The sequence below is a fragment of the Cricetulus griseus genome, chromosome 7 (genome assembly GCF_003668045.3).
Source record: "Cricetulus griseus strain 17A/GY chromosome 7, alternate assembly CriGri-PICRH-1.0, whole genome shotgun sequence".
NCBI classification, from domain to species: Eukaryota; Metazoa; Chordata; class Mammalia; order Rodentia; family Cricetidae; genus Cricetulus; species Cricetulus griseus.
This window is the reverse complement of record NC_048600.1, coordinates 13,987,404-14,006,593: the sequence shown is the minus strand read 5'-3', so window position 1 is coordinate 14,006,593 and position 19,190 is coordinate 13,987,404. Positions and strand designations below refer to the sequence as shown.

General features: G+C 46.7%; 1 protein-coding gene across 1 annotated transcript in view; it reads left to right on the top strand.

The window, feature by feature from the left end:
- Window positions 1–19,190, top strand: part of Drc1 (dynein regulatory complex subunit 1) — a 33,350-nt gene that overhangs the window by 10,007 nt on the left and 4,153 nt on the right. Inside the window, exons 4-13 of the mRNA XM_027424527.2 lie at window positions 1,387–1,570; window positions 3,947–4,084; window positions 5,351–5,437; window positions 6,927–7,049; window positions 12,864–13,003; window positions 13,181–13,315; window positions 13,645–13,877; window positions 15,785–15,894; window positions 16,712–16,801; window positions 17,175–17,261. Coding sequence (XP_027280328.1) covers window positions 1,387–1,570; window positions 3,947–4,084; window positions 5,351–5,437; window positions 6,927–7,049; window positions 12,864–13,003; window positions 13,181–13,315; window positions 13,645–13,877; window positions 15,785–15,894; window positions 16,712–16,801; window positions 17,175–17,261 — 1,327 coding nt within the window. The remainder of the gene's footprint in view (window positions 1–1,386; window positions 1,571–3,946; window positions 4,085–5,350; window positions 5,438–6,926; window positions 7,050–12,863; window positions 13,004–13,180; window positions 13,316–13,644; window positions 13,878–15,784; window positions 15,895–16,711; window positions 16,802–17,174; window positions 17,262–19,190) is intronic.

The following is a 19,190-nucleotide window of genomic DNA, read 5'->3' as shown; positions in this document are numbered from 1 at the left end:
CCCAAATAGTGTGTCATTTTATTAATCCCAGCAACAGGTACACAAAAGGTCAACAAGGCACCTGTTTCATTGTCTGCATTGCCCAGAGGGAAGAGGGAGATGCATGAGGCTTGTAGAGGTCACATGGCTTGAGTCCACTCACAGTAAGGTCAGGGTTTTTTGTTTGTTTGTTTGTTTTTTGGTTTTTGGTTTTTTTGTTTTTATTTTTGTTTTTCGAGACAGGGTTTCTCTGTGTAGCTTTGGAGCCTATCCTGGCGCTCGCTCTGGAGACCAGGCTGGCCTCGAACTCACAGAGATCCGCCTGCCTCTGTCTCCCGAGTGCTGGGATTAAAGGCATGCGCCACCAATGCCCAGCCTTTTTTTTTTTTTTCCCCAAAGGTCAGGGTTTGAATCTAAGTGTTTGTAGTAATTGTAAGTGTGTCACCATCACACCCAGCCCAGGTGGTGATTCAAATGCTTGAGCATGCACTAGCGTTGGCTTGTTTTTAAATTGGCATTGGTGTTTATCAAGAAGAGGTTTTGTCTGTGTCACTTGTCTTGATGCTTGGACAAAATACCTGACAAGATCAGGTTAGAGAAGGACGGCTTATTTTGGCTCACCTTGGAGTTAGAGTCCATCGTGGCAGGGATCTCATGTCAGCAAGAGCTCAAGGCAGCTGGTCACACTACAGTTGAAGCCAAAATGTAGAGAGAGATGACTGCTGGTGCTAAATTCAGCTTCTACTTTGGATTTAGCCTGGACTTCAACCCTCTACCCTATGCGTTGGTGCTGCCCACCTCAGTTGGCTTAATCAACATGCCTTCACAGACATGCCCAGAGGTTTGTTTCTGTGGTGATCCTAAACCCCATCAGGCTGACAAGCAATATTAACCACCACAGATTTCATTGTAGGTTGGGGCATGGACATGAGAGCGGGGAGAGACATGGAAGGGTTAGTGTATGGGTTGTCAAGAAGCTAACTTGCTGTTGGTCTGTCTGTCTTGGCAGGTGCTTGATGTAAGTTACTTGGGGTGAAGCATTAAACTAAAAGATGGCTCAGTGGGCAAAGGTGCTTGCCCCAAGAAACTGAGTTCATTTCTGGGGTCCACATGGTGGAAGCCGAGAACTGACTTCTTCAAGTTGTCCTCTGTTCTCTACACACAGGCTGTGGCACATGTCTGCCCACACACATATGTCCATGTACACATACATATATACAAACACACTAAATAAAGTGCAATACAAAATTAAGCTGGAAGTTGTTTCCCTGGAGTTTGGTTTGGCTCTGGGTGAGCATCTGAGGGAAGAGCCTGGAACATGGAGCCTGTGTCATGCTCTCAGGAGAAGCTGCCGCCGGCTTCTTTGGGAGGGGGCACCTAGAGCACCCAGCATGCTTCTATTTGCAGACTCGAGAAGCTGGAGAATGAAGTTAAGACCAGCCAGGACAAATTTGATGAAATCACAGCCAAGTGGGAGGAGGGCAGACAGAAGCGGATTCCCCAGGAGCTGTGGGAGATGCTCAACACCCAGCAGTTGCATTGTGCTGGCCTCATCGAAGACAAGAACAAGCTGATCAGCGAGCTGCAGCAGGCAAGGGGCTGCAGTAGGCGAGGGGTGGGCTTCCATCCTGGCCAAGGGGGCATGGCCTGCTGGTCCTTGGTTTTTTTCCTGCCTTACTTTATCATCTAGCCTATGACATAATTCAAGCCAGTAATGGTGATATACACCTGTAATCTCAGCACTTGGGAGGCTGATGGAGTTTAGCAAGTCCAAGGCCATATGGGCTACAGCAATGAGATAATGTTGGAAAAAGAAGAAAGAAATCCACTTGATTGCATTTTTATGCTAAGTTGAAGCTCGTTGGGTGTTATGTAAGCCAGCTCTCCCAGTTCAGTTGACTCATCTTGTGTGGTCCGCTTTACTCTGATGGTTTCTTTAAACTCTCAGAAGGTTTTGAGTCTGGCACACTCCCATTTGTCTATTTTTGATTTTGTTCCCACCACATACCCAAGGCTTTTCCCATTTCCTCCCAGATACTTGCTGTTTTAGGCTTTGTTTTTACGTTTTTTTTTTTTTTTTTAGTTCATCTGAGTTAATTTTTCATGACATAAGACAAGAGCACTATTTCATATTTTACATGTGAACTGCCTGGCTATTTCAATAGTGCTTCTCCCCCCCACCTTCAAAAGATCCCCCCCCCAACAGGGTTTCTCTGTGTAACAGTCCTGGCTCTTTTGGAACTCACTTTGTAGACCAGGCTGGCCTCGAACTCACAGAGATCTGCCTGCCTCTGCCTCCCAAGTGTGGGACAAAAGGTGTGTGCCACCACACAAAATTTAAAAAATTTTTAACATAGTGAGTTTCTGGGCACAGTCTTATAGTCCAGGTTGGCTTTGAAATCAGTCTGTAATTGAGAATGACTCTGAACTTGTAATCCTCCTGCCTCTGCCTCCTAAGTACTGAGGTACAGGCATATGGCAGTTTACTGGGCTTGTGTGGTGCTGTGGCCCAAGCTAGGGCTGACTGTTCACTGCAAAGTGAACACTACCAACTGAGCTACATCTCTGGCTCCAATAACACTGAGAGGACTTTTGCCATCGTGTGGACATAGTGGAAGCTCTCTAGTGGAGGCTGAGCTGTAACTCAGTGGTAGAGCGCTTGCCTAGCACAAGGCTATGCCCTGCACTGCCCACCTCTGCCTTCTAAGGGTTGGGATTTAAAGATGCACCCCACTTTTCTTTGGGCCATTACACAGACCCCAAATCATGACACAGAGACTTATCATTAGTTTTGAATACTTGGCCTAGCTCAGACTCATTTCTAGCTAGCTCTTTTAACCTTTCTCCTTATCTATCTTTGCCTCAGGAAGGGGGAGTTACTTTTCTTTCCTTCTGTATATCTTTTTAAATTTTTTTTTATTCATTTTATGTGTATGGGTGATTTGTCTGCTTCTATGTCTACACACCAGAAGACTGCATTGGATCCCATGGTACTACGGTTATAGACAGTTGTGAGTCACCATGTAGGTACTGGGAATTGAACCCAGGTCCTCTGGAAGAGCAACAAGTACTCTTAACCACTGAGCTCTCTCTCTAGCCCTTCCTTCTGTATATCTTACTTTCACTGCTTCTTGTGTCTGCTGGCTGGTGGCTTTCTGGCTTCTGGCCCCTGGCATCTCCCTTGTTCTCTCCTCATCCTTCTCTTTCTATCCTTTCCTCCCTCTCTCTCTCTCCCCTCTCTCCCTCTCCCTCTCTCCCCTTTCTCCCTCTCACCTAGATGTCTCCTCCTACTTATTCTGTCTGCCTTGCTATTGGCCATTCAGCTCTTTATTAGATCGATCAGGTGTCTTAGGCAGGCAAGATGAAACAGATGCAACACATTTTTACATAGTTAGACACACATCCTTAGATTGTTAAACAAGTGCAGCATAAACCACAAGTAACACACCTTTAAACAGTTAAAGTAATATTCTGCAGCATGAACAAATGTAACACATCTTTGCCTAATAAAAATAATATTTTACAACACACCACTACACCTGTTTTTTTCTTTTTTTCTTTCCAAGTCTTGCTATTTAGGCCAGGCCAGCCTTGAGCACACTATGAAACCTAGAGTGGCCTTGAATTCTGTAACCAAGGTGCAGATTCACACTCACAGTCCTCCCGTCTCCAGTCCTTGCCTTTTTTTTTTTTTTTTTCTTTTCTTTTCTTTTTCGAGACAGGGTTTCTCTGTGTAGCTTTGGAGCCTATCCTGGCACTGGCTCTGGAGACCAGGCTGGCCTCGAGCTCACAGAGATCCACCTGCCTCTCGAGTGCTGGGATTAAAGGCGTGCGCCACCAAGGCCCGGCAAAGCCTGCTTTAGTTCCTAGTGTTTACAGATGTGGATGGGAGGTGGTGGGCGGGATGCTTGGAAACTCTTGCTTCTGCCTCCATTTCTGACCAACTTCTGCCTGTGTCCTTCTCCAGGAGTTAAAAATAAAGGATGACCAGTTCGTGAAGGACTTGAAGAAACAGTCAGACGACATCAGTCTGCTTCTAGAGAGGATGGAGGAGCAAGTGAAGAGTGTGATGAAGAACTTCCGGCAGGAGCTCATGCAAATCGAGGTGAGGGCTGAGGGGATGCTAGGAGGAGGCTGCACCTGTCCTGACAGCCTAAGGTGGGGCTCCAATGACTCCGACCTCTGATTTCTGTCTCTGATTTTAGGGTTTGTTTGCTCATTCATTCATTTATTCAACAAGTAATAGTCAAGCATTTAGCATATGGTGGGCACTGCTCCAGGGGCAGGCGAGACAGCCATGCACAAAATAGAACTCCCTGGAGCCTGTATTCTCTCGGGAGACAGCTAGAACTAAACACGTAAATTCCTAGCCACATAATTTGGCTGGTGCTAATAAATGTTGTGAAACAGCAGACAGCGTGGAGGATGTGCCGTCAGTTTTCTGTCACCGTGACAAGTACCTGAACAAAACAACTTGAGGGGAAAGGTCTCGGTTTGGCTGGTGGTTAGGAGGATTCAGGTGGTCATGATGGAGGGGGCGTGGCAGCCAGCAGTTCATGTGAAGGTGGGAATCAGAGAGGAATATGCCTGGGCTAAAGAATGTCCTCATTTCCCTTTACCCCACCTGGACCCCCCCCCCCAGCCTAGTCTATTCAGGGTTCTAACCCAAGGTGCCACCCATATTCAGACGGCTCTTTTCCTTAGTTAGTCTCAGACTGTCCAAGAGTTATGCTCGAAGCAGTCTCCCAGGAGCCTCTCTGTTCAAGTTGACAATAGAGATGAACCACCAAGAGTAAGTGTGAGACGTTAGTGCTCCAGAACCATAGTCAAACGGACCGTTTATCTGCCGGTGTATGGCGGTGATGTGGGGGGGACGGGGCAGGAAGTGACAAGTACAAAACAGAGATCATTACCTTGAATCTGAATGACATGTTCAAGATTGAGATTGGGTTTTAGTTCTTCCAAAAATGGAAGAGAGACAAGAGGGCTTGTCTCTTAGTGATGGCAGGCCTTCACAATCCACATGTTGTCTTTGTAGCCATGACAATGCTAGTCAAGTTTGTGGTACCTGTCAAGGTTGTCACCCAGAGCACTTCTTTTGCTCCTAGTACCAGGCCTCTGATAGACTAACCTATGGGACTTTGGGCAAGCTTCCTCTCAGCATTTATGAAAAGTATGCATTTGCTAACTTCCATTCAAACTCTTTGAGCAGCCATTTGGCCACATGGAATTAGCAAGTCCATATTTGTATGTAACTTCATCTATACGACTAGGCACTTGTGTGGTTACCTACAATTCTTTGGTACTGGTGCCACACCCCTGCCCCCACAATGGAAGCAGACACCAGGACCTTTCTCCATCTTGGTTGTAGAAAGCCTTTGAGTCAGAGCGACAAGAGCTACTGTCCAATAATATGAAGAAATGGGAGCGAGCGCTGCAGGGTCACAATGCCAAGGAGGTAAAGGGGTGGATAAGCGGGTGGGGGTCTCCAGGGTGACCCGTGGGCCCGTGGGCAGTATTGGGTATGACTGGGCCTTGAACCTCAAATACCTTGGGCAGGATGTGTGTAGCTCACACTCCTTTCTGTGCTTTATCGTTAGTCTGTGTGGCTTTGAAGGCTGAGTGTGTTTGATGGGTCTCCACCATCTTGTCATTGTCTCTTTAAGAATCTACTCCAATGGTAGTATTTGTGGCCCAAGAAAGTACTTTTCTTTTTCCTTTTTTTTTTTTTTTGAGAGAAAGAGAGGGTTTCTTGTAGCTCAGGATGGCCACAAACTTTCTATATGGCCACGGATGACCTTGGTCCTCTGCCTTCATCCCTTGAGTGCTGGGATCATAACTATACCATGTTACGTCCAGTCTATGAAGTACTGGGGTCCAACCCAGGGCTTCCTGTGTGCATGCTAAGCAAGCCCTCTTTCAACTGAGCTACCTCCTCAGCTCAGTAAATGGTTAGGATGCACTTTACTTAATTACTGTTATTAATTGTTTGAGACAATCTCACTATGGTAGTCCTGGCCTGCCCGAAACTCCATATGTAGAACAGGCTGACTTTGAACTTGTGAATGTGTAGAACTCTTTATGTAGAACAGGCTGGCCTTGAACTTTTGAACATGTTTCTACCTCTTGATTGTTGGGATTGCAGGTGTGTACAATCCAATTTTAAGACACATTTAAAAAATAGCGTAGGAGCTGGGCGTTGGTGGCACATGCCTTTAATCCCAGCACTAGGGAGGCAGAGGCAGGTGGATCTCTGTGAGTTCGAGGCCAGCCTATTCTACAGAGCGAGTGTCAGGATAGGCTCCAAAGCCACACAGAGAAACCCTGTTTCAAAAACCAAAAAAAAAAAAAAAAAAAAAAAAAAGAAAAAGAAAAAACATAGCGTAGGAATATTGTGTCACTTTATTTCATAGGTACAAAGAACAAAGAAGTGACATGACGACATGACTAGGCACATTACTATCGCTATTATTTTGCACTGTAAAGGCTAGGTTATAGGGTGTGTTTAAATTCTCTTGCAAAAATATTTTTAAAAAAAGATGGTTTTTTTTGTTTTTTTTTTTTTTTTTTTTTTTTTTTTTTTTTTTTGATAAGTAGGTATGTGAGCATATGTGAATGTGTGTAGGAGCCCTCAGAGCCAGAAGAGGTCATTAGATCTCCTAAAATTGGAGTAGGTGGGTGCTGAGAACTGAACTTGGGTACTATGCAGGAACATTACTCTCTCCTAACAGCTGAGCCATCACTCCAGCCCCCGCCACTCTGTAGTTTCTACAATAAGAGCCTAGCCAGGACTCCGGGAACTCCAAGCCTTGGAGCTTGGGCCTTTGAATGCCAGCAGACCTACCTGCCCAGACTCCCAGGCCCTGCACTGTGCCCTGCTTGTGGGGCTCTCTGGAGGGTTGAGCTGGGAGGGAGGCTCCCGAGTCTGACTGTCTACCTGCTTTTAGCTGGAGTACCTCATCAACCGCATGAAGAAGGTGGAGGACTACGAGAAGCAACTCAACAAGCAGCGGGTCTGGGACTGTGAAGAGTACAACACAATCAAGATCAAGCTAGAGCGGGACATACAGGTGCGAGATGGCTCCCCACCTCAGGACCAGGTGGCCTGCAGTAGGTGACAAACGCCAGAGTGTCAATATTAGCTACTTCTCAGAGTGTCTCAGAGGCAGTCACTCATTGTATTTTTTCTTTTTTTTTTTTCTTTTTTTGGTGGAGGGTGGATAGGGAGGGTATGTAGCCTCGGCTGGTCTTGAACTCTGTGTAAGGCAAGGATGACGTTGAGCTCCTCATCTTCCTACTTTCATCTTCTAAGTGTTAGATGGTTGTGAGCCACTGGTGAGGGTTAGGAATAGGACACACAGGTCCCCTGCAAGAGCAGACAGTGAGCCATCTTTTTTCAGCCCCCTAGTTTAACTCTATTAATTTATTTATGTTTTTTGAGACAGGGTTTCTCTGTAGCTTTGGAGCCATGAAGTCATCCTGTAGCCCAGGGTGACTTTGAGATTGTGTCACACCTGCCTCAGCCTTTGGCTGAGGCTGGAGGCCTATGCCACCAGGTCCAACTGGTCCATGCTTATTTAAAATTGTAAGCTCAGCTCTAAGAACTGCTGTTTTTTGTTTGTTTGTTTGTTTGTTTACAAGGATTTTAACCATAAACCATTGAGTATACACCAGGCACTGTGGCAGTTAGTGCTGGGCTGGATACAGAGCCAGGGGTGTGATGGTGCATGCCTGTAATCACAGAATTGATGAGGTGAAAGCAAAAGGATCAACGGGCCATTTTTGGCTGCAGAGTGAGTTGGAAGCCAGCTCAGGCTACATGAGACCCTTTTAAAACAAACCAGCAAACAAGCAACAATAAACTGTGCTTAATATGTATTGATCAAGGATGGCTGTGTTGAGACTAAACCCTGAGATGACCAACAGTGGGGGGCATTTGGTATGGAAATTACATGAAGCACAAAGAGAAAACTAGTGACCAGCTGCATGAATCATGTCACTGTGCCCTGCAGACATGGACTGTGGGAGACACAGGCATCTGTGGGTGGTGTGGGATCCTTGGCTACACTGCCAACAACCCTTGTGTGTCATTGTCTTTGGGACTCCAGTGGGAGCTGCTTTGCATTGGAGAGCTGGTGGAGCCCAAAGGGCTCGGGGCTGGTGCTGGGCAGTGCCCAAGGTGTTGGTTCTGGAATTACTCTCAATCAGAACGAGGAGCAAATGTTTGCCACAGGGGAAGCAAAAATGGCCAACAAATAGTCAAATACATGTGCAAGCAGAGATGCAAATCAAAACAATCAGATGATGGTTGCTGTGGCTGAGTTGCCTGGGTTTGGTTGCTTTGGGGTTTTGCTTATAAAATCAGCATGGTTAGCTTCTTCTAGATTGCAAAGGGAAAAACTGACTGAAGTCCTTCAGCTCCAAGGTTTCTTTGCTATATTCAGTGACATGAGACACTGGAAGTAGTTCCAAAGGGGCAGCAGAGATGGCTCAGTGGTTAAAAGCACTTCCTGCTCTTGCAAAGGACTGGGCTTGGTTTCCAGCTGCCACATGGTGACTCACAATTGCCTGGAACTCAGGTTCTGGCCTTCTGCATGTAGTACACATACATCCATGCAGGTGCTCACACATACAGATAAAACAAGATCCTACTGGAGATGTTCCTCTGTGTGTGTGTGTGTGTGTGTGTGTGTGTGTGTGTGTGTGTGTGTGTGTGTGTGTGCATATGCCATGGTATAGACACAGAGGTCAGAGGACTTTCAGGATCAGAAATGACTTCCAGAAGTTATTTTTCTCTTATACTATCCCCCCACCCTTAAATATATTTTAATGTATACTTAGTGTTAGAATGATCATCTAGTGTCGAAGGCCCTGGATTTGATTCCCCAGTACCATTTTTTTTTTTTAAGAAAGGCAAAAATACTTTTAAATGTATGCAGGAAAAAATGTGTTTTTCTGATATAATCTTCCTTTAAGAATGACATTTTTGGGCACGGAGAGATGGCCTAGCAGTTAAGAGCACTGGCTGCTCTTCCAGAGGATCCAGGCTCAATTCCCAGCACCCACCCACAGGGCAGCTCACAACTGTCTGTAACTCCAAGATCTGACACCCTCACACAGATATACATGCATGCAAAACACCAGTGTGTGTGTGCAAGTGCAAATATACAGACACACACAAACACACACACACACACACACACACACACACACACAGAGAGAGAGAGAGAGAGAGAGAGAGAGAAAGAGAGAGAGAGAGAGAGAGAGAGAGAGAGAGAGAGAGGAGAGAGAGAGAATGACATTTGCATTGAGTTATGTGATAGTTTGCATTGAAAGCTCACATGCTCATTATAGTATGAATATAAAAACACTGCTGTGTCTGGATAGGTTTAGGGAGTGATGTCCCGTGGGAAGCATGTGTTGGGGGTGGGTACCTGGAAACCAGCACTGCAGATGCTCTGCATCCCAGATAGGACTGGAAGAGCCTCTTGCTGTCTCTAATTCTAAATGCCTCTGGAGTTCTTACACTCGGTGTGTTCATGCCTTTTCATGTTACCACATCCAGCATGGAACTTTTGTCCATGACTTCTGTATTGAGCCACCTCACTGGACCCTGGACAGCCCCTGAGCACATATGGCTTGGGTTATGGCCGGAACAGGTCATGTTTGGAGCAGCATGGGTGGTTTCCATCAAGGAGGAAGAATCATCCTCTGGAACCACATCGGACCATCCCTAGGAAGCAGAGTTAAGGCCATTGATTCTGCTCTAAGCATCTCTCATCAGTCCCTTTGGCTCTTGTTCATATCAGAAATTTCAACATTAAATGCTAGATGTGGTCTGGAAGAGGACATGTAGCTCCTGGCAGCTCTCTGCCCATCATTCTGGCGTCTTCTGTGAGGCCGGCCTGCAAGGTACTCAGTGCTGACAGGGCAAGGTGGGGTGGGGACTTGAACTCTCCACCAGTGGAGACATAATCACTTCCTCTAAATTCCTTGAAAGAGATCTGCAGCCTAGGGGAGAGATACAGAAGAAGGCTTTGGGGAGATCATGTGTGAAATCACCCCCTTCCCAGAAGAGGAAGAGCCTGCTGCCATCTGTGTTTGCCATCTCTTTAGCCTCTCTCTCTAATCTTCAAATACTTAGCTGGGCTTTGGAGATGGCTCGGTCAGGAAAGTGATTGCTACACTGGCATAAGGCCTGAATTCAGATACCTTACACACACATAAAAAGCTGGACATGGCAGTGAGTCCCTGTAATTCCACTGTTGGAGACAGGTGGATCCTCTAGGCGTGGTGGCGCACAACTTTAATTCCAGCGCTCAGGAGGCAGAGGCAGGCAGATCTTTATGAGGCCAGCTTGGTCTACAGAGTGAGTTCCAGGACAGCCAGGGCTGTTATACAGAGAAACCCTGTCTTCAAAAACCAAAGGGTTAGTGAGCTCCAAGTTCAGTGTCTTAAAAAAGTAAGGTGGAGAGTGATTGAGGAAAAGCCTGATGTCAACTTCTGTCCTCCACACATGACACCCATATGCATGTAGCCCTGCACACACATGTGAGCACACATATATACCACATACTTGCAGACAAATTAACTAATAAATTGAAGATTCAGCATGTAGACCAGGCTGGCCCAGAATTCACAGTCCCTCTGCCTTGGCCTCTGGGTGGCTCTGTTTAAAGGCATGCCCTGTTGTGTCCAGCCTCTCTAGTCATGTTTCTTTTCTTTCTTTTTTATTAGTTCAAATTAGGAACAAGCTTGTTTCACATGTCAATCCCTTCTCCCTCTCCCTCTCCCTCCCCACACCCACACCCCTCCTACCTCACCCTGACCTACCCCCCACCCCATCCACCCTCCACTCCCCAGGCAGGGTAGGGCCCTCAACAGGGGCTCCGCAAAGTCCACCACATCATCCTGGGCTGCGCCTGGGCCCTTCCCCATGTGTCCAGGCCAAGAGTGCATCCCTTCCCATGGGATGGGCTCTCAAAGTCCCTTCTTACACCAGGGAAAAATACTGATCCACTACCAGTGGCCTCCTAGAGTGTATAGGCCACCTAATTGACATCCATGTTCAGGGGTCTGGATCAGTCCTGTACTGGCCTCCCAGACAGCGTCTGGGGTCGATGTGCTCCCCCTTGTTCAGGCCAGCTGTTTCTGTGGGTTTCTCCAACCTGGTACCGACCCCTTCAATCTTCATTCCTCCCTCTCTGCAACTAAGTTCCAGAGTTCAGTTCAGTTCAGTGTATATCTGTGGGTATCTGCCTCTGCTTCCATCAGCCACTGGATGAGGGCTCTGAGGCTAGGGCATCCGCCGCCGGACAGAGGGCAGGGTGTAAACCTCTAGTCGTGTTTCTTCAAGTTGACAGAGTAACCTTCATCAGGGTCTGGACGCCCCTGCTTACCACCCTTAGTGACTCCTCCTTGACGTAGGCATGATGCTTTAACTCCTCAGCTTGGCATGGCTCAGCTGCATAGCCTGCCTCATCTCTAACTGTCTGCTGCCTCGTGCCTTGCATCCTAAAGTGCTTGCAGTTTCTCCCGACACCTCCTGCCCTTGCTTCTATGTCTTGTGTGCCATTTCCTCTCCCCAGAACCTGCGGTTCTCAGTGTCATATCACTAAGTCCTACTCATCCAGGTCTCAGCAGACATGAGGGTGCCATCTCCATCACGATGCCATCTCCTCAAGACTGTTTCCTGGTCCCTCAAGGGCTTCTGATTGAAGAAGGAAAGTGTTTCTCTCTGTGTACCCATAGCACCCTCTTCATACTTTGAACATTTTTTTTTTTTTTTGAGACAGGGTCTCTCTGTGTAACTGCTTTGGCTGTCCTGGAACTTACTTTGTAGACCAGACTTACCTTGAACTCACAGAGATCTACCTGTCTTTGCCTCACAAGTGCGGCTGCCACCACATGGCTTGAATTCCTTCCTTCCTTTCTTTCTTTCTTTCTTTCTTTCTTTCTTTCTTTCTTTCTTTCTTTCAAGATTTATTTATTTTATGTATATCAGTACTCTATCTGTATGTATGCCTTTATGACAGAAGATGGCATCAGATCTTGTTATAGATGGCTATGAGCCACTATGTGGGTGCTGGGAATTGAACTCAGGACCTCTGGAAGAGCAGTCAGTACTCTTAATCACTGAACCATCTCTCCAGCCCCTAGCATGAATTTCTTAACATGGGTGTATGCTTACTGTCTTAGACCTAGATGGGGACTATGACTGTTCAATGGTGAATAGGCTGGCCTCAAACTCACTGAGACCTGCCTTTCTCTGCCTCCCAAGTGCTGGGATTAAAGGCATGTGCAACCACCGCCCAGCTGAAATTTCAAGCTTTTGTGGTAATTCTTTTCTGGTGTTTTTAAAGTCAGCTTTTCATCCATTGAAGGGTCTGAGCAAAGCACCAGGGTTAGTTGCCCTGGGAAATCCTCACTGCACTCTTTCCTCTTTGAGTATGCTGGGTTAGCTGCCAGACAACCCATTTGTATTTTATCCAGTTGTCCTTTATTTTGCCTCTATTGACCTTTTCTCTTTTTTTTTCTAGATTTATTTTGTTTTTATTTTTTGTGTTTATATGTCTCTGTGTGTATGCACATGTGTGTACAGGTGCCTGCCAAGGTCAGAAGAGTGCACTGGATCCTTTTCCCAACATATGTTCTGGAAACCAAACTCCAGTCCTCAGTAATGGCAACAAGTGCTCTTAACCGCTGAGCCATCTTCAGCCCAGCCCTGTGTTGACAGATAGAACTTCTAGTTTAGGTTGAGGCCCATGTCCCGAGATCCCTCTAGAGCATGGCTTGAACAAGGTCCTTGGGGATGGTAGGTCACCCCAGGGCCAGCTAGGTATGCATGTATGTATGCGCATATTCACTGTTAAACTTGGCACCAGATTCTTGAGCAGCAGCTTCAGCAGATGAAAGCAACTTACCAGCTAAACCAAGAGAAGCTAGAGTATAACTTCCAAGTGCTGAAGAAGAGAGATGAAGAGAGCACCGTAATCAAATCCCAGCAGAAGAGGAAGCTCAACCGGTGAGCCAGCCAGAACAGCTTGCTTTGGGGGTGGGGTGGGGCGGGGCGTGGCTTATGTGCTGTCCCCAGGGATGGATGGGTAAGTACTTTTAGAAAGCCTGGCAGGGGAGGGGGAGGGTGGCCTTTGTGCCACCTGCTTAGCTGCCCCACTTTGCGCCCTTGCCTTCTCTCAATCAGTTTGCACGACATCCTTAACAACCTGAGAACTAAATACGCCAAGCAGATAAAACAGTTTCAAGAGGAGAACCAGACCCTGACCTCTGACTTCAAACGCCTCGTGGGGCAGTTCAAGGAGCTACAGAAAGCTATGAGGTCTCGAGGGGAACCTGTCCTAGAGTTGGGGGTGATGGCAGGAGGGGAGTTGGCAGGGGTGAAGCAACAGCAGCAGCAATGTCATTAGACTTGACATCACCAGCTCTTCTGGAAGACTCCCTCACACTATACTTTCCTGTGTCCCTTGACTCAGGTGTCACGTGTCTGTCTTTGTTTCTCGTTGGAACAGTTGTGTTTGTGCTATGCAGGGTCCTGGTGTTGGGGATTTGGAATGCTTCCTCGTGTTCTGATCCTATTGACAATTGGTGGGGAGGTGGGGAGACAGGCAGGGAGCTGGCTGCGTGAGCTGAGCAGCTTTTCCTTCACAGACACTTTGCCATTATCGATGCGGAGAAGTTCCGGGAAATTTGGCTGATGAATGAAGAAGAGGCAAAGGTGCTAGTGCAAAGAGCTTTTGACGTGGACAAGGTCATCAGTTCCCAGCACCTGGGGCTGCCCTGGAAGATGCCTGATTTCTGGTTCCTGAAGAATGTGGGGCCAATTTCCATGCAGCAGCAGAAATCAGCCACACAAATACTAGAAGAACTGCTGCTACAGACAGGTGACTAGAAACAGTCACTGAGACTGAGGGGCACCCATCTTAGTCAGGAAAAGCAAGAGAGATGCTTAGCAGTGAGCTAATGAGAGGGATCAGTGGGTGAAGGAGCTTGCCACCATGAGTTCAAACCCTAGAACCCACATGAAAGGAGAGAACTGACTCCTGCAAGTTGACCTCTGACCTTCACACATGTGTGCCCCCATATGCAATAAATAAAACACATATAGCTACAGCCCTCACTTTATTTACAATACCATTGGAGATTATCTGGTTGTAGTAAAAACTCCTCTCTCCACATGGTACCATATTGACTCTGTGCCTGAATTCCCTCAAACAGCCCTCTGATCATCACGGGCCTGATTGCTTAGGGGATTGCAGGTGTTGCTGAATGAATAGCCCTGTTCATTTTTCTTTTCGTGACAGATTCCTACAAGTACGTTTGCTGGGTTAACAGGCAAATGGCTTTGTTGTCTTGTTGGAAATCACTACACAGAGATGTTGTCATTTCCATATTCTCAACATTGTATGCTATCTGACACTCAGAGTCATGCATCTGTTTTTTCTTTTTGAGAGGATCTCCCGTGGCCCAAGCTGGCCCCAAACTCTATGTAGCCAAAGCTGGCATTGAACTCCTGATGCTCCTGCCTCTTCTTTTCAAGTTCTAGGATTACAGCATGTGCCAGGTCATAGATATTATCTTACTCTTTGAATAACCAGTAAGTCCTGGATGATACATGATTTTCAAAAAAATATTTATTTATAGCCAGGTGTGGTGGCACACATATTTAATCCCAGCAGAGGCAGGCAGATCTCTGTGAATTCAAGGCCAGCCTGGTCTACAAAGTAAGTTCCAGGACAGTCAGATACCTTACTTTGAAAAAAATGTGTGTGTGTGTGTGTGTGTGTGTGTGTGTGTGTGTGTGTGTGTGTGTGTGTGTGTGAGTGTGTGTGTGTGTGTGTGTGTGTGTGAGTGTGTGTGTGAGTGTGTGTGTGTGTGTGTGTGTGTGTGTGTGTGAGAGTGTGTTTGATGCACAGCGCATATGTGGGTGAGAGGACAACTTGGAGGAATTGGTTCTCTCCGTCCACCATGTGGATTCTAGGCATCAAGCTTAGGTCCTCAAGCTTGACGGCACACACCACACCTTTACTCACTGAGCCGTCTTACCAGCCATTATACCATGATCTTTATCTCCCATTTTTTGATTAAGAATTAATAGGGTAAAGGATTTCTTAAATTGTAGTTCCCTATTTATTTATTTATTTGAGGTTTTTTGAGACAGGGTTTCTCTGTATTGCTTTGGACACTGTTGTGGCACTCACTCTGTAGACCAGCCTGGCCTTGAACTCACAGAGATCTGTCTGCCTCTGCCTCCGAAGAGCTGGGATTAAAGGTATGCACCACCAATGCCCTCTTTTTTAATTTTTTAATTTTTAATGTTTTCTCCTCCTTTAATTACAAAAAATTATGTGTGAGTGAATGCTATATGTATATGCCTTAGGAAGCCAGAAGGTGGTATTGGATCTCTTCGAGCTGGAGTTACAGGTGGTTGTAGACTAACAATGTGGGTGCCTGGGAACTGAACTCAGGTCCTGTACAAGAGCAGTAAGTACTCTTAACCTCTGGACCATCTCTCCAGCCCTTTTCTTCTAATTTTAAGAGAAGTTTTGTCTCCTGCTGTTAGCTGTCAGCTCTTGCTGACAGTTCCTCTGTGGCTTTTGAAATCATGATCTATCCCTTAGTCCAGTCCCCACATTATAGGATTGTTTTCAACACTCAGATGTGTTTGACCACAGAGAAACAGTAAGAGACTGTGCCCCATTGCTCAGGGAAAGCCACCCAACTGCTTCTCAAAGTCCACAAGCCAAGAAGTCATCCTCCCCCTGCCCTCCTTTCTCTGATCCACTTGTAGAAGAAGATGAGACAGAAGAGACTTCTGAAGATGAGTCTTACATGGACCTGCCCAAGCAAGTCTCAGCAAAAACTACCAAAAAGATCTTGATGCTCCTGTGTGATGAATCGGTAAGGCCTCGGAGCCCAGAGAGGGGCCTGGGGTGCGAGTCTAGCTGGCAATGGCTGTTCCCACAGCGGGCCAACAAGAGCCCTGCTGGTTGACAATAGTGTTTTCCCTTCCACTAGTCCACCTGCCAGGTCAGCCACTCCCCTGGCGGCACCAACTGTGGCCTTTCTCTAGCTGTATCAGGTCTAAAATAATTAAGGATTGGACTTGGAGTAAGGACATGTTGGGGTTGGCTCAGCCGGAGCTAGATGGGAGCTCAACCTCAGTGGTCCCGGGGTAATCAGGGTAGTTTTCTTTAGTGCCATTGAAGCCATTCCTGCGGAAGGAGTCAGCTGGCAGGTCCCCTCTGTCATATGCAGCTGAATAGCATGACCTCTTCAATCAGTGTGGTACTTGGTTTCTCCTTACCCCGCCCCCATCTGTGTCACTCAGTGTGTTCCCATCTGGCGCGCTCCTCCTCCATACCCTGTTTTCCTCTTTGCAGTGCTTGCTTCTGGGTTCTGTAGGTTTGGAGGAAAATGGGTGAGGCAGGCACGGAGGAGTGAGTAGTTTTGTTTCACGTGCCATGGAGATGCAGGTGTTTGCCCAGTGGCTTGTGGGTGAGGTGGAGGGCAGTCTAAACCCAAGATGGAAACCTACTTTATCCTTGCATGCTGAGACTGGCCTTCCCTGAGGACCCCACTGCCCAAAGGCTCACTGTTATGGGTTTTGCCCTGTGGCATTGTCCCTGGAGAGCCACACTGTGGGTGACTGCAGACCCTATGCCTTGTTCCTGGAACCTGCCTCTGACTGGGGACATCATCTTCTTTTTCTCCTCAGGGTTTCCTCATAGAGAGCAAACTGCTGAGCCTGCTCCTCCCCCTGGAGAAGAACGAATGCTATCTGCTGAGGTTGGACGCCATCTTCTCTGTGAGTCCCACTGGGCGGGAGGGAGGGAAACCCTGTTCTCTCAGTATTACCTCAGCCTGAGACTGCACCAGTGCCGTCTCCCAGGCCTTTCTGGGCTCCCTATCACTGTTTTCCTTCAACTTTGGCTTTGGTGTCATGATCTGTGTGGAGCCCCCTCCCTTTGGTGTCATGATGTGCGAAGTTCCCTCCTGACCCTGGGCTTTTGTTCCAGTGTTCTGACGACTCCAGTTCACTGCATCTTTTTGGTCTTGCCCTGGTCCCTTTATTTGGGTTCCAAGGATGCTGGTTCAGAGGAGCTGAGAGTCTGGGAGAACCCCATGTTCATGGCCTGTTGGGTAAGGCATTTGAGCGGCGAATCTTGTTTTCTTCTCAGGCCCTGGGAATTGAAAGTGAGGATGACCTGTACAAGCTGGTGAACTTCTTCCTTCGATACCGATCCCATCGTTTGTCCTCTATCCAGGTAGGACAGGGTACAGCTGGGGAGAGAGTGTTGGTTTCTCCAGAGGTTTTGCTGCCCCATGGGGTCCTGTCTATGACACGTGCCCTGTGTTCTGACAAGGCACATCCCTCCACCATGTCTTCTGCTCTTGTAGCTATTTGGGGAATATGGTAGAGTGAGCACTAGCTCTGGGTCTGGGCAGAGTTGGGGTATCTATGTTGGGCATGGCTAATAGCATTGGCTTAGTTATTATTTTTTTTTTCTGTTTTCAAAGGGCAGAGTACCTGAGGGAGGGATGGAATGTTGCTCTATATTTCGACCCAAGAGCCCTTTTCCTGGGCTTTCTTCAAAACCAGGCTTTAACCACTGTGAAATTTGAATGCATCACACTCTACATGTTTGATCCATCACTCCCTCCTATGAAGCAGGGCTCCTTTGTAACACTGCGAATATTACATTGTAAATAATGTCAGCATGAGCTTCAAAGAGCAACTACTCTGGAGAGTTGCATTAAAGGTTGCAAGATTTTAATTTAAAAATGTTTTTTAGTGTTGTTAGCACCAGGGTGAGCTTCCTGACAGCCTTCGGAAAGAGAGTGTCCAAGGGCTGGGGGATCTAGTTTAATTGGAAGGTACTTGCCTAGCATGCATGAAGCCATGGGTTTGAGCCATAGCATTACATGAACAGTTCAGGTGATACAGGCTATAATCTCAGAACATGGTGAGAGGAGGCAGGAAGACCTTAAAGCACACATAACATTGGAGGAAGGGTAGTTTCAATCAGTATCACAGTCAAGGACTAGTTTACTTACTATATAAAGACAATTAGAAAAAAAAAAGACCCACAGTTCAAGGAAAGAGTGGGACAGGCTCACTATATAGCTCAGGTGGCCCTCAAACTCTTTCATCATCTTAAGTCTGAGATGGCAAGTGTGCATCACCACACGTGGACAAGGACAGGCAACTTTTCACACTCGATTGGCTTTCCTTGTAAGAAGGGCAGCAGCACAAGAGAGACCTGCACAGCTCCTTTCTGCCTGTCAGGTTAGCAGTAGTGCTTGTCTTCTAGCACACAACTGATGCCCCATGTGCTGACACACTCAAAACCTGGTGGGAGTGTAATAGATGTCACCTTCTGTGAAGACAATTTGACATCGTCAGTCACTATATGTACCTCATAGTTCTCCTAGGATTTTGTTCTATAGATAGATCTTAATACAGTTGACTTCAATTCTTCTCATTCTTTTTTTTTTTTTTTTTTTAAGACAGGGTCTTATGTAGCCTAGGCTGGTCTCAAACTCTGTGTATCGGAGGATGGCCTTGAACTTTTAACTCTCCTGCCTCTACTGTTCAAGTGGTGAGATTAAGGCACACTCCTGGATATTCTGCTTAATACAGTTGAAATTATGTGTATATTATAGTTTTTAAAAATAATTTATTTCATGTATGTTTGTGTGTTGCTTGTATGTATGTCTGTGTGAAGTTGTCAGATACCCTGAAACTGGAGTTACAGTCAGTCATGAGCTGCCATGTGGGTGCTGGGAATTGAACCCCGGTACTTTGGAAGAGCCCCCAGTGCTCTTAACCACTGAGCCATCTCTCCAGCCCCTATATTATAGGGTTTTTTATTTGTAGCATTATTTGAAACAGAAGACTTCCATGCTTAAGGAATGTATTTAATAATTCATGGTGTGCTCACACAATGGGGCACTACTCAACTACAAAAACAAACAAAAACCAAGAAAGTTTTTGTATGCGGATATGAAAAATCCATAAGGTTACCTGGTCTGTGAAAGAAGCAAAGTACAGAATATGTACAAAGATTTATATAAAAACAGAAAGGAAGCCAGAACTATGGCTGGGTAGGTAGGGGCACATGCCACCAAGCCTGGCGGCCTAAACTGGGTCTCTGAAACTGGAATGGTGAATGAAGACAGCAGACTCCCACAAG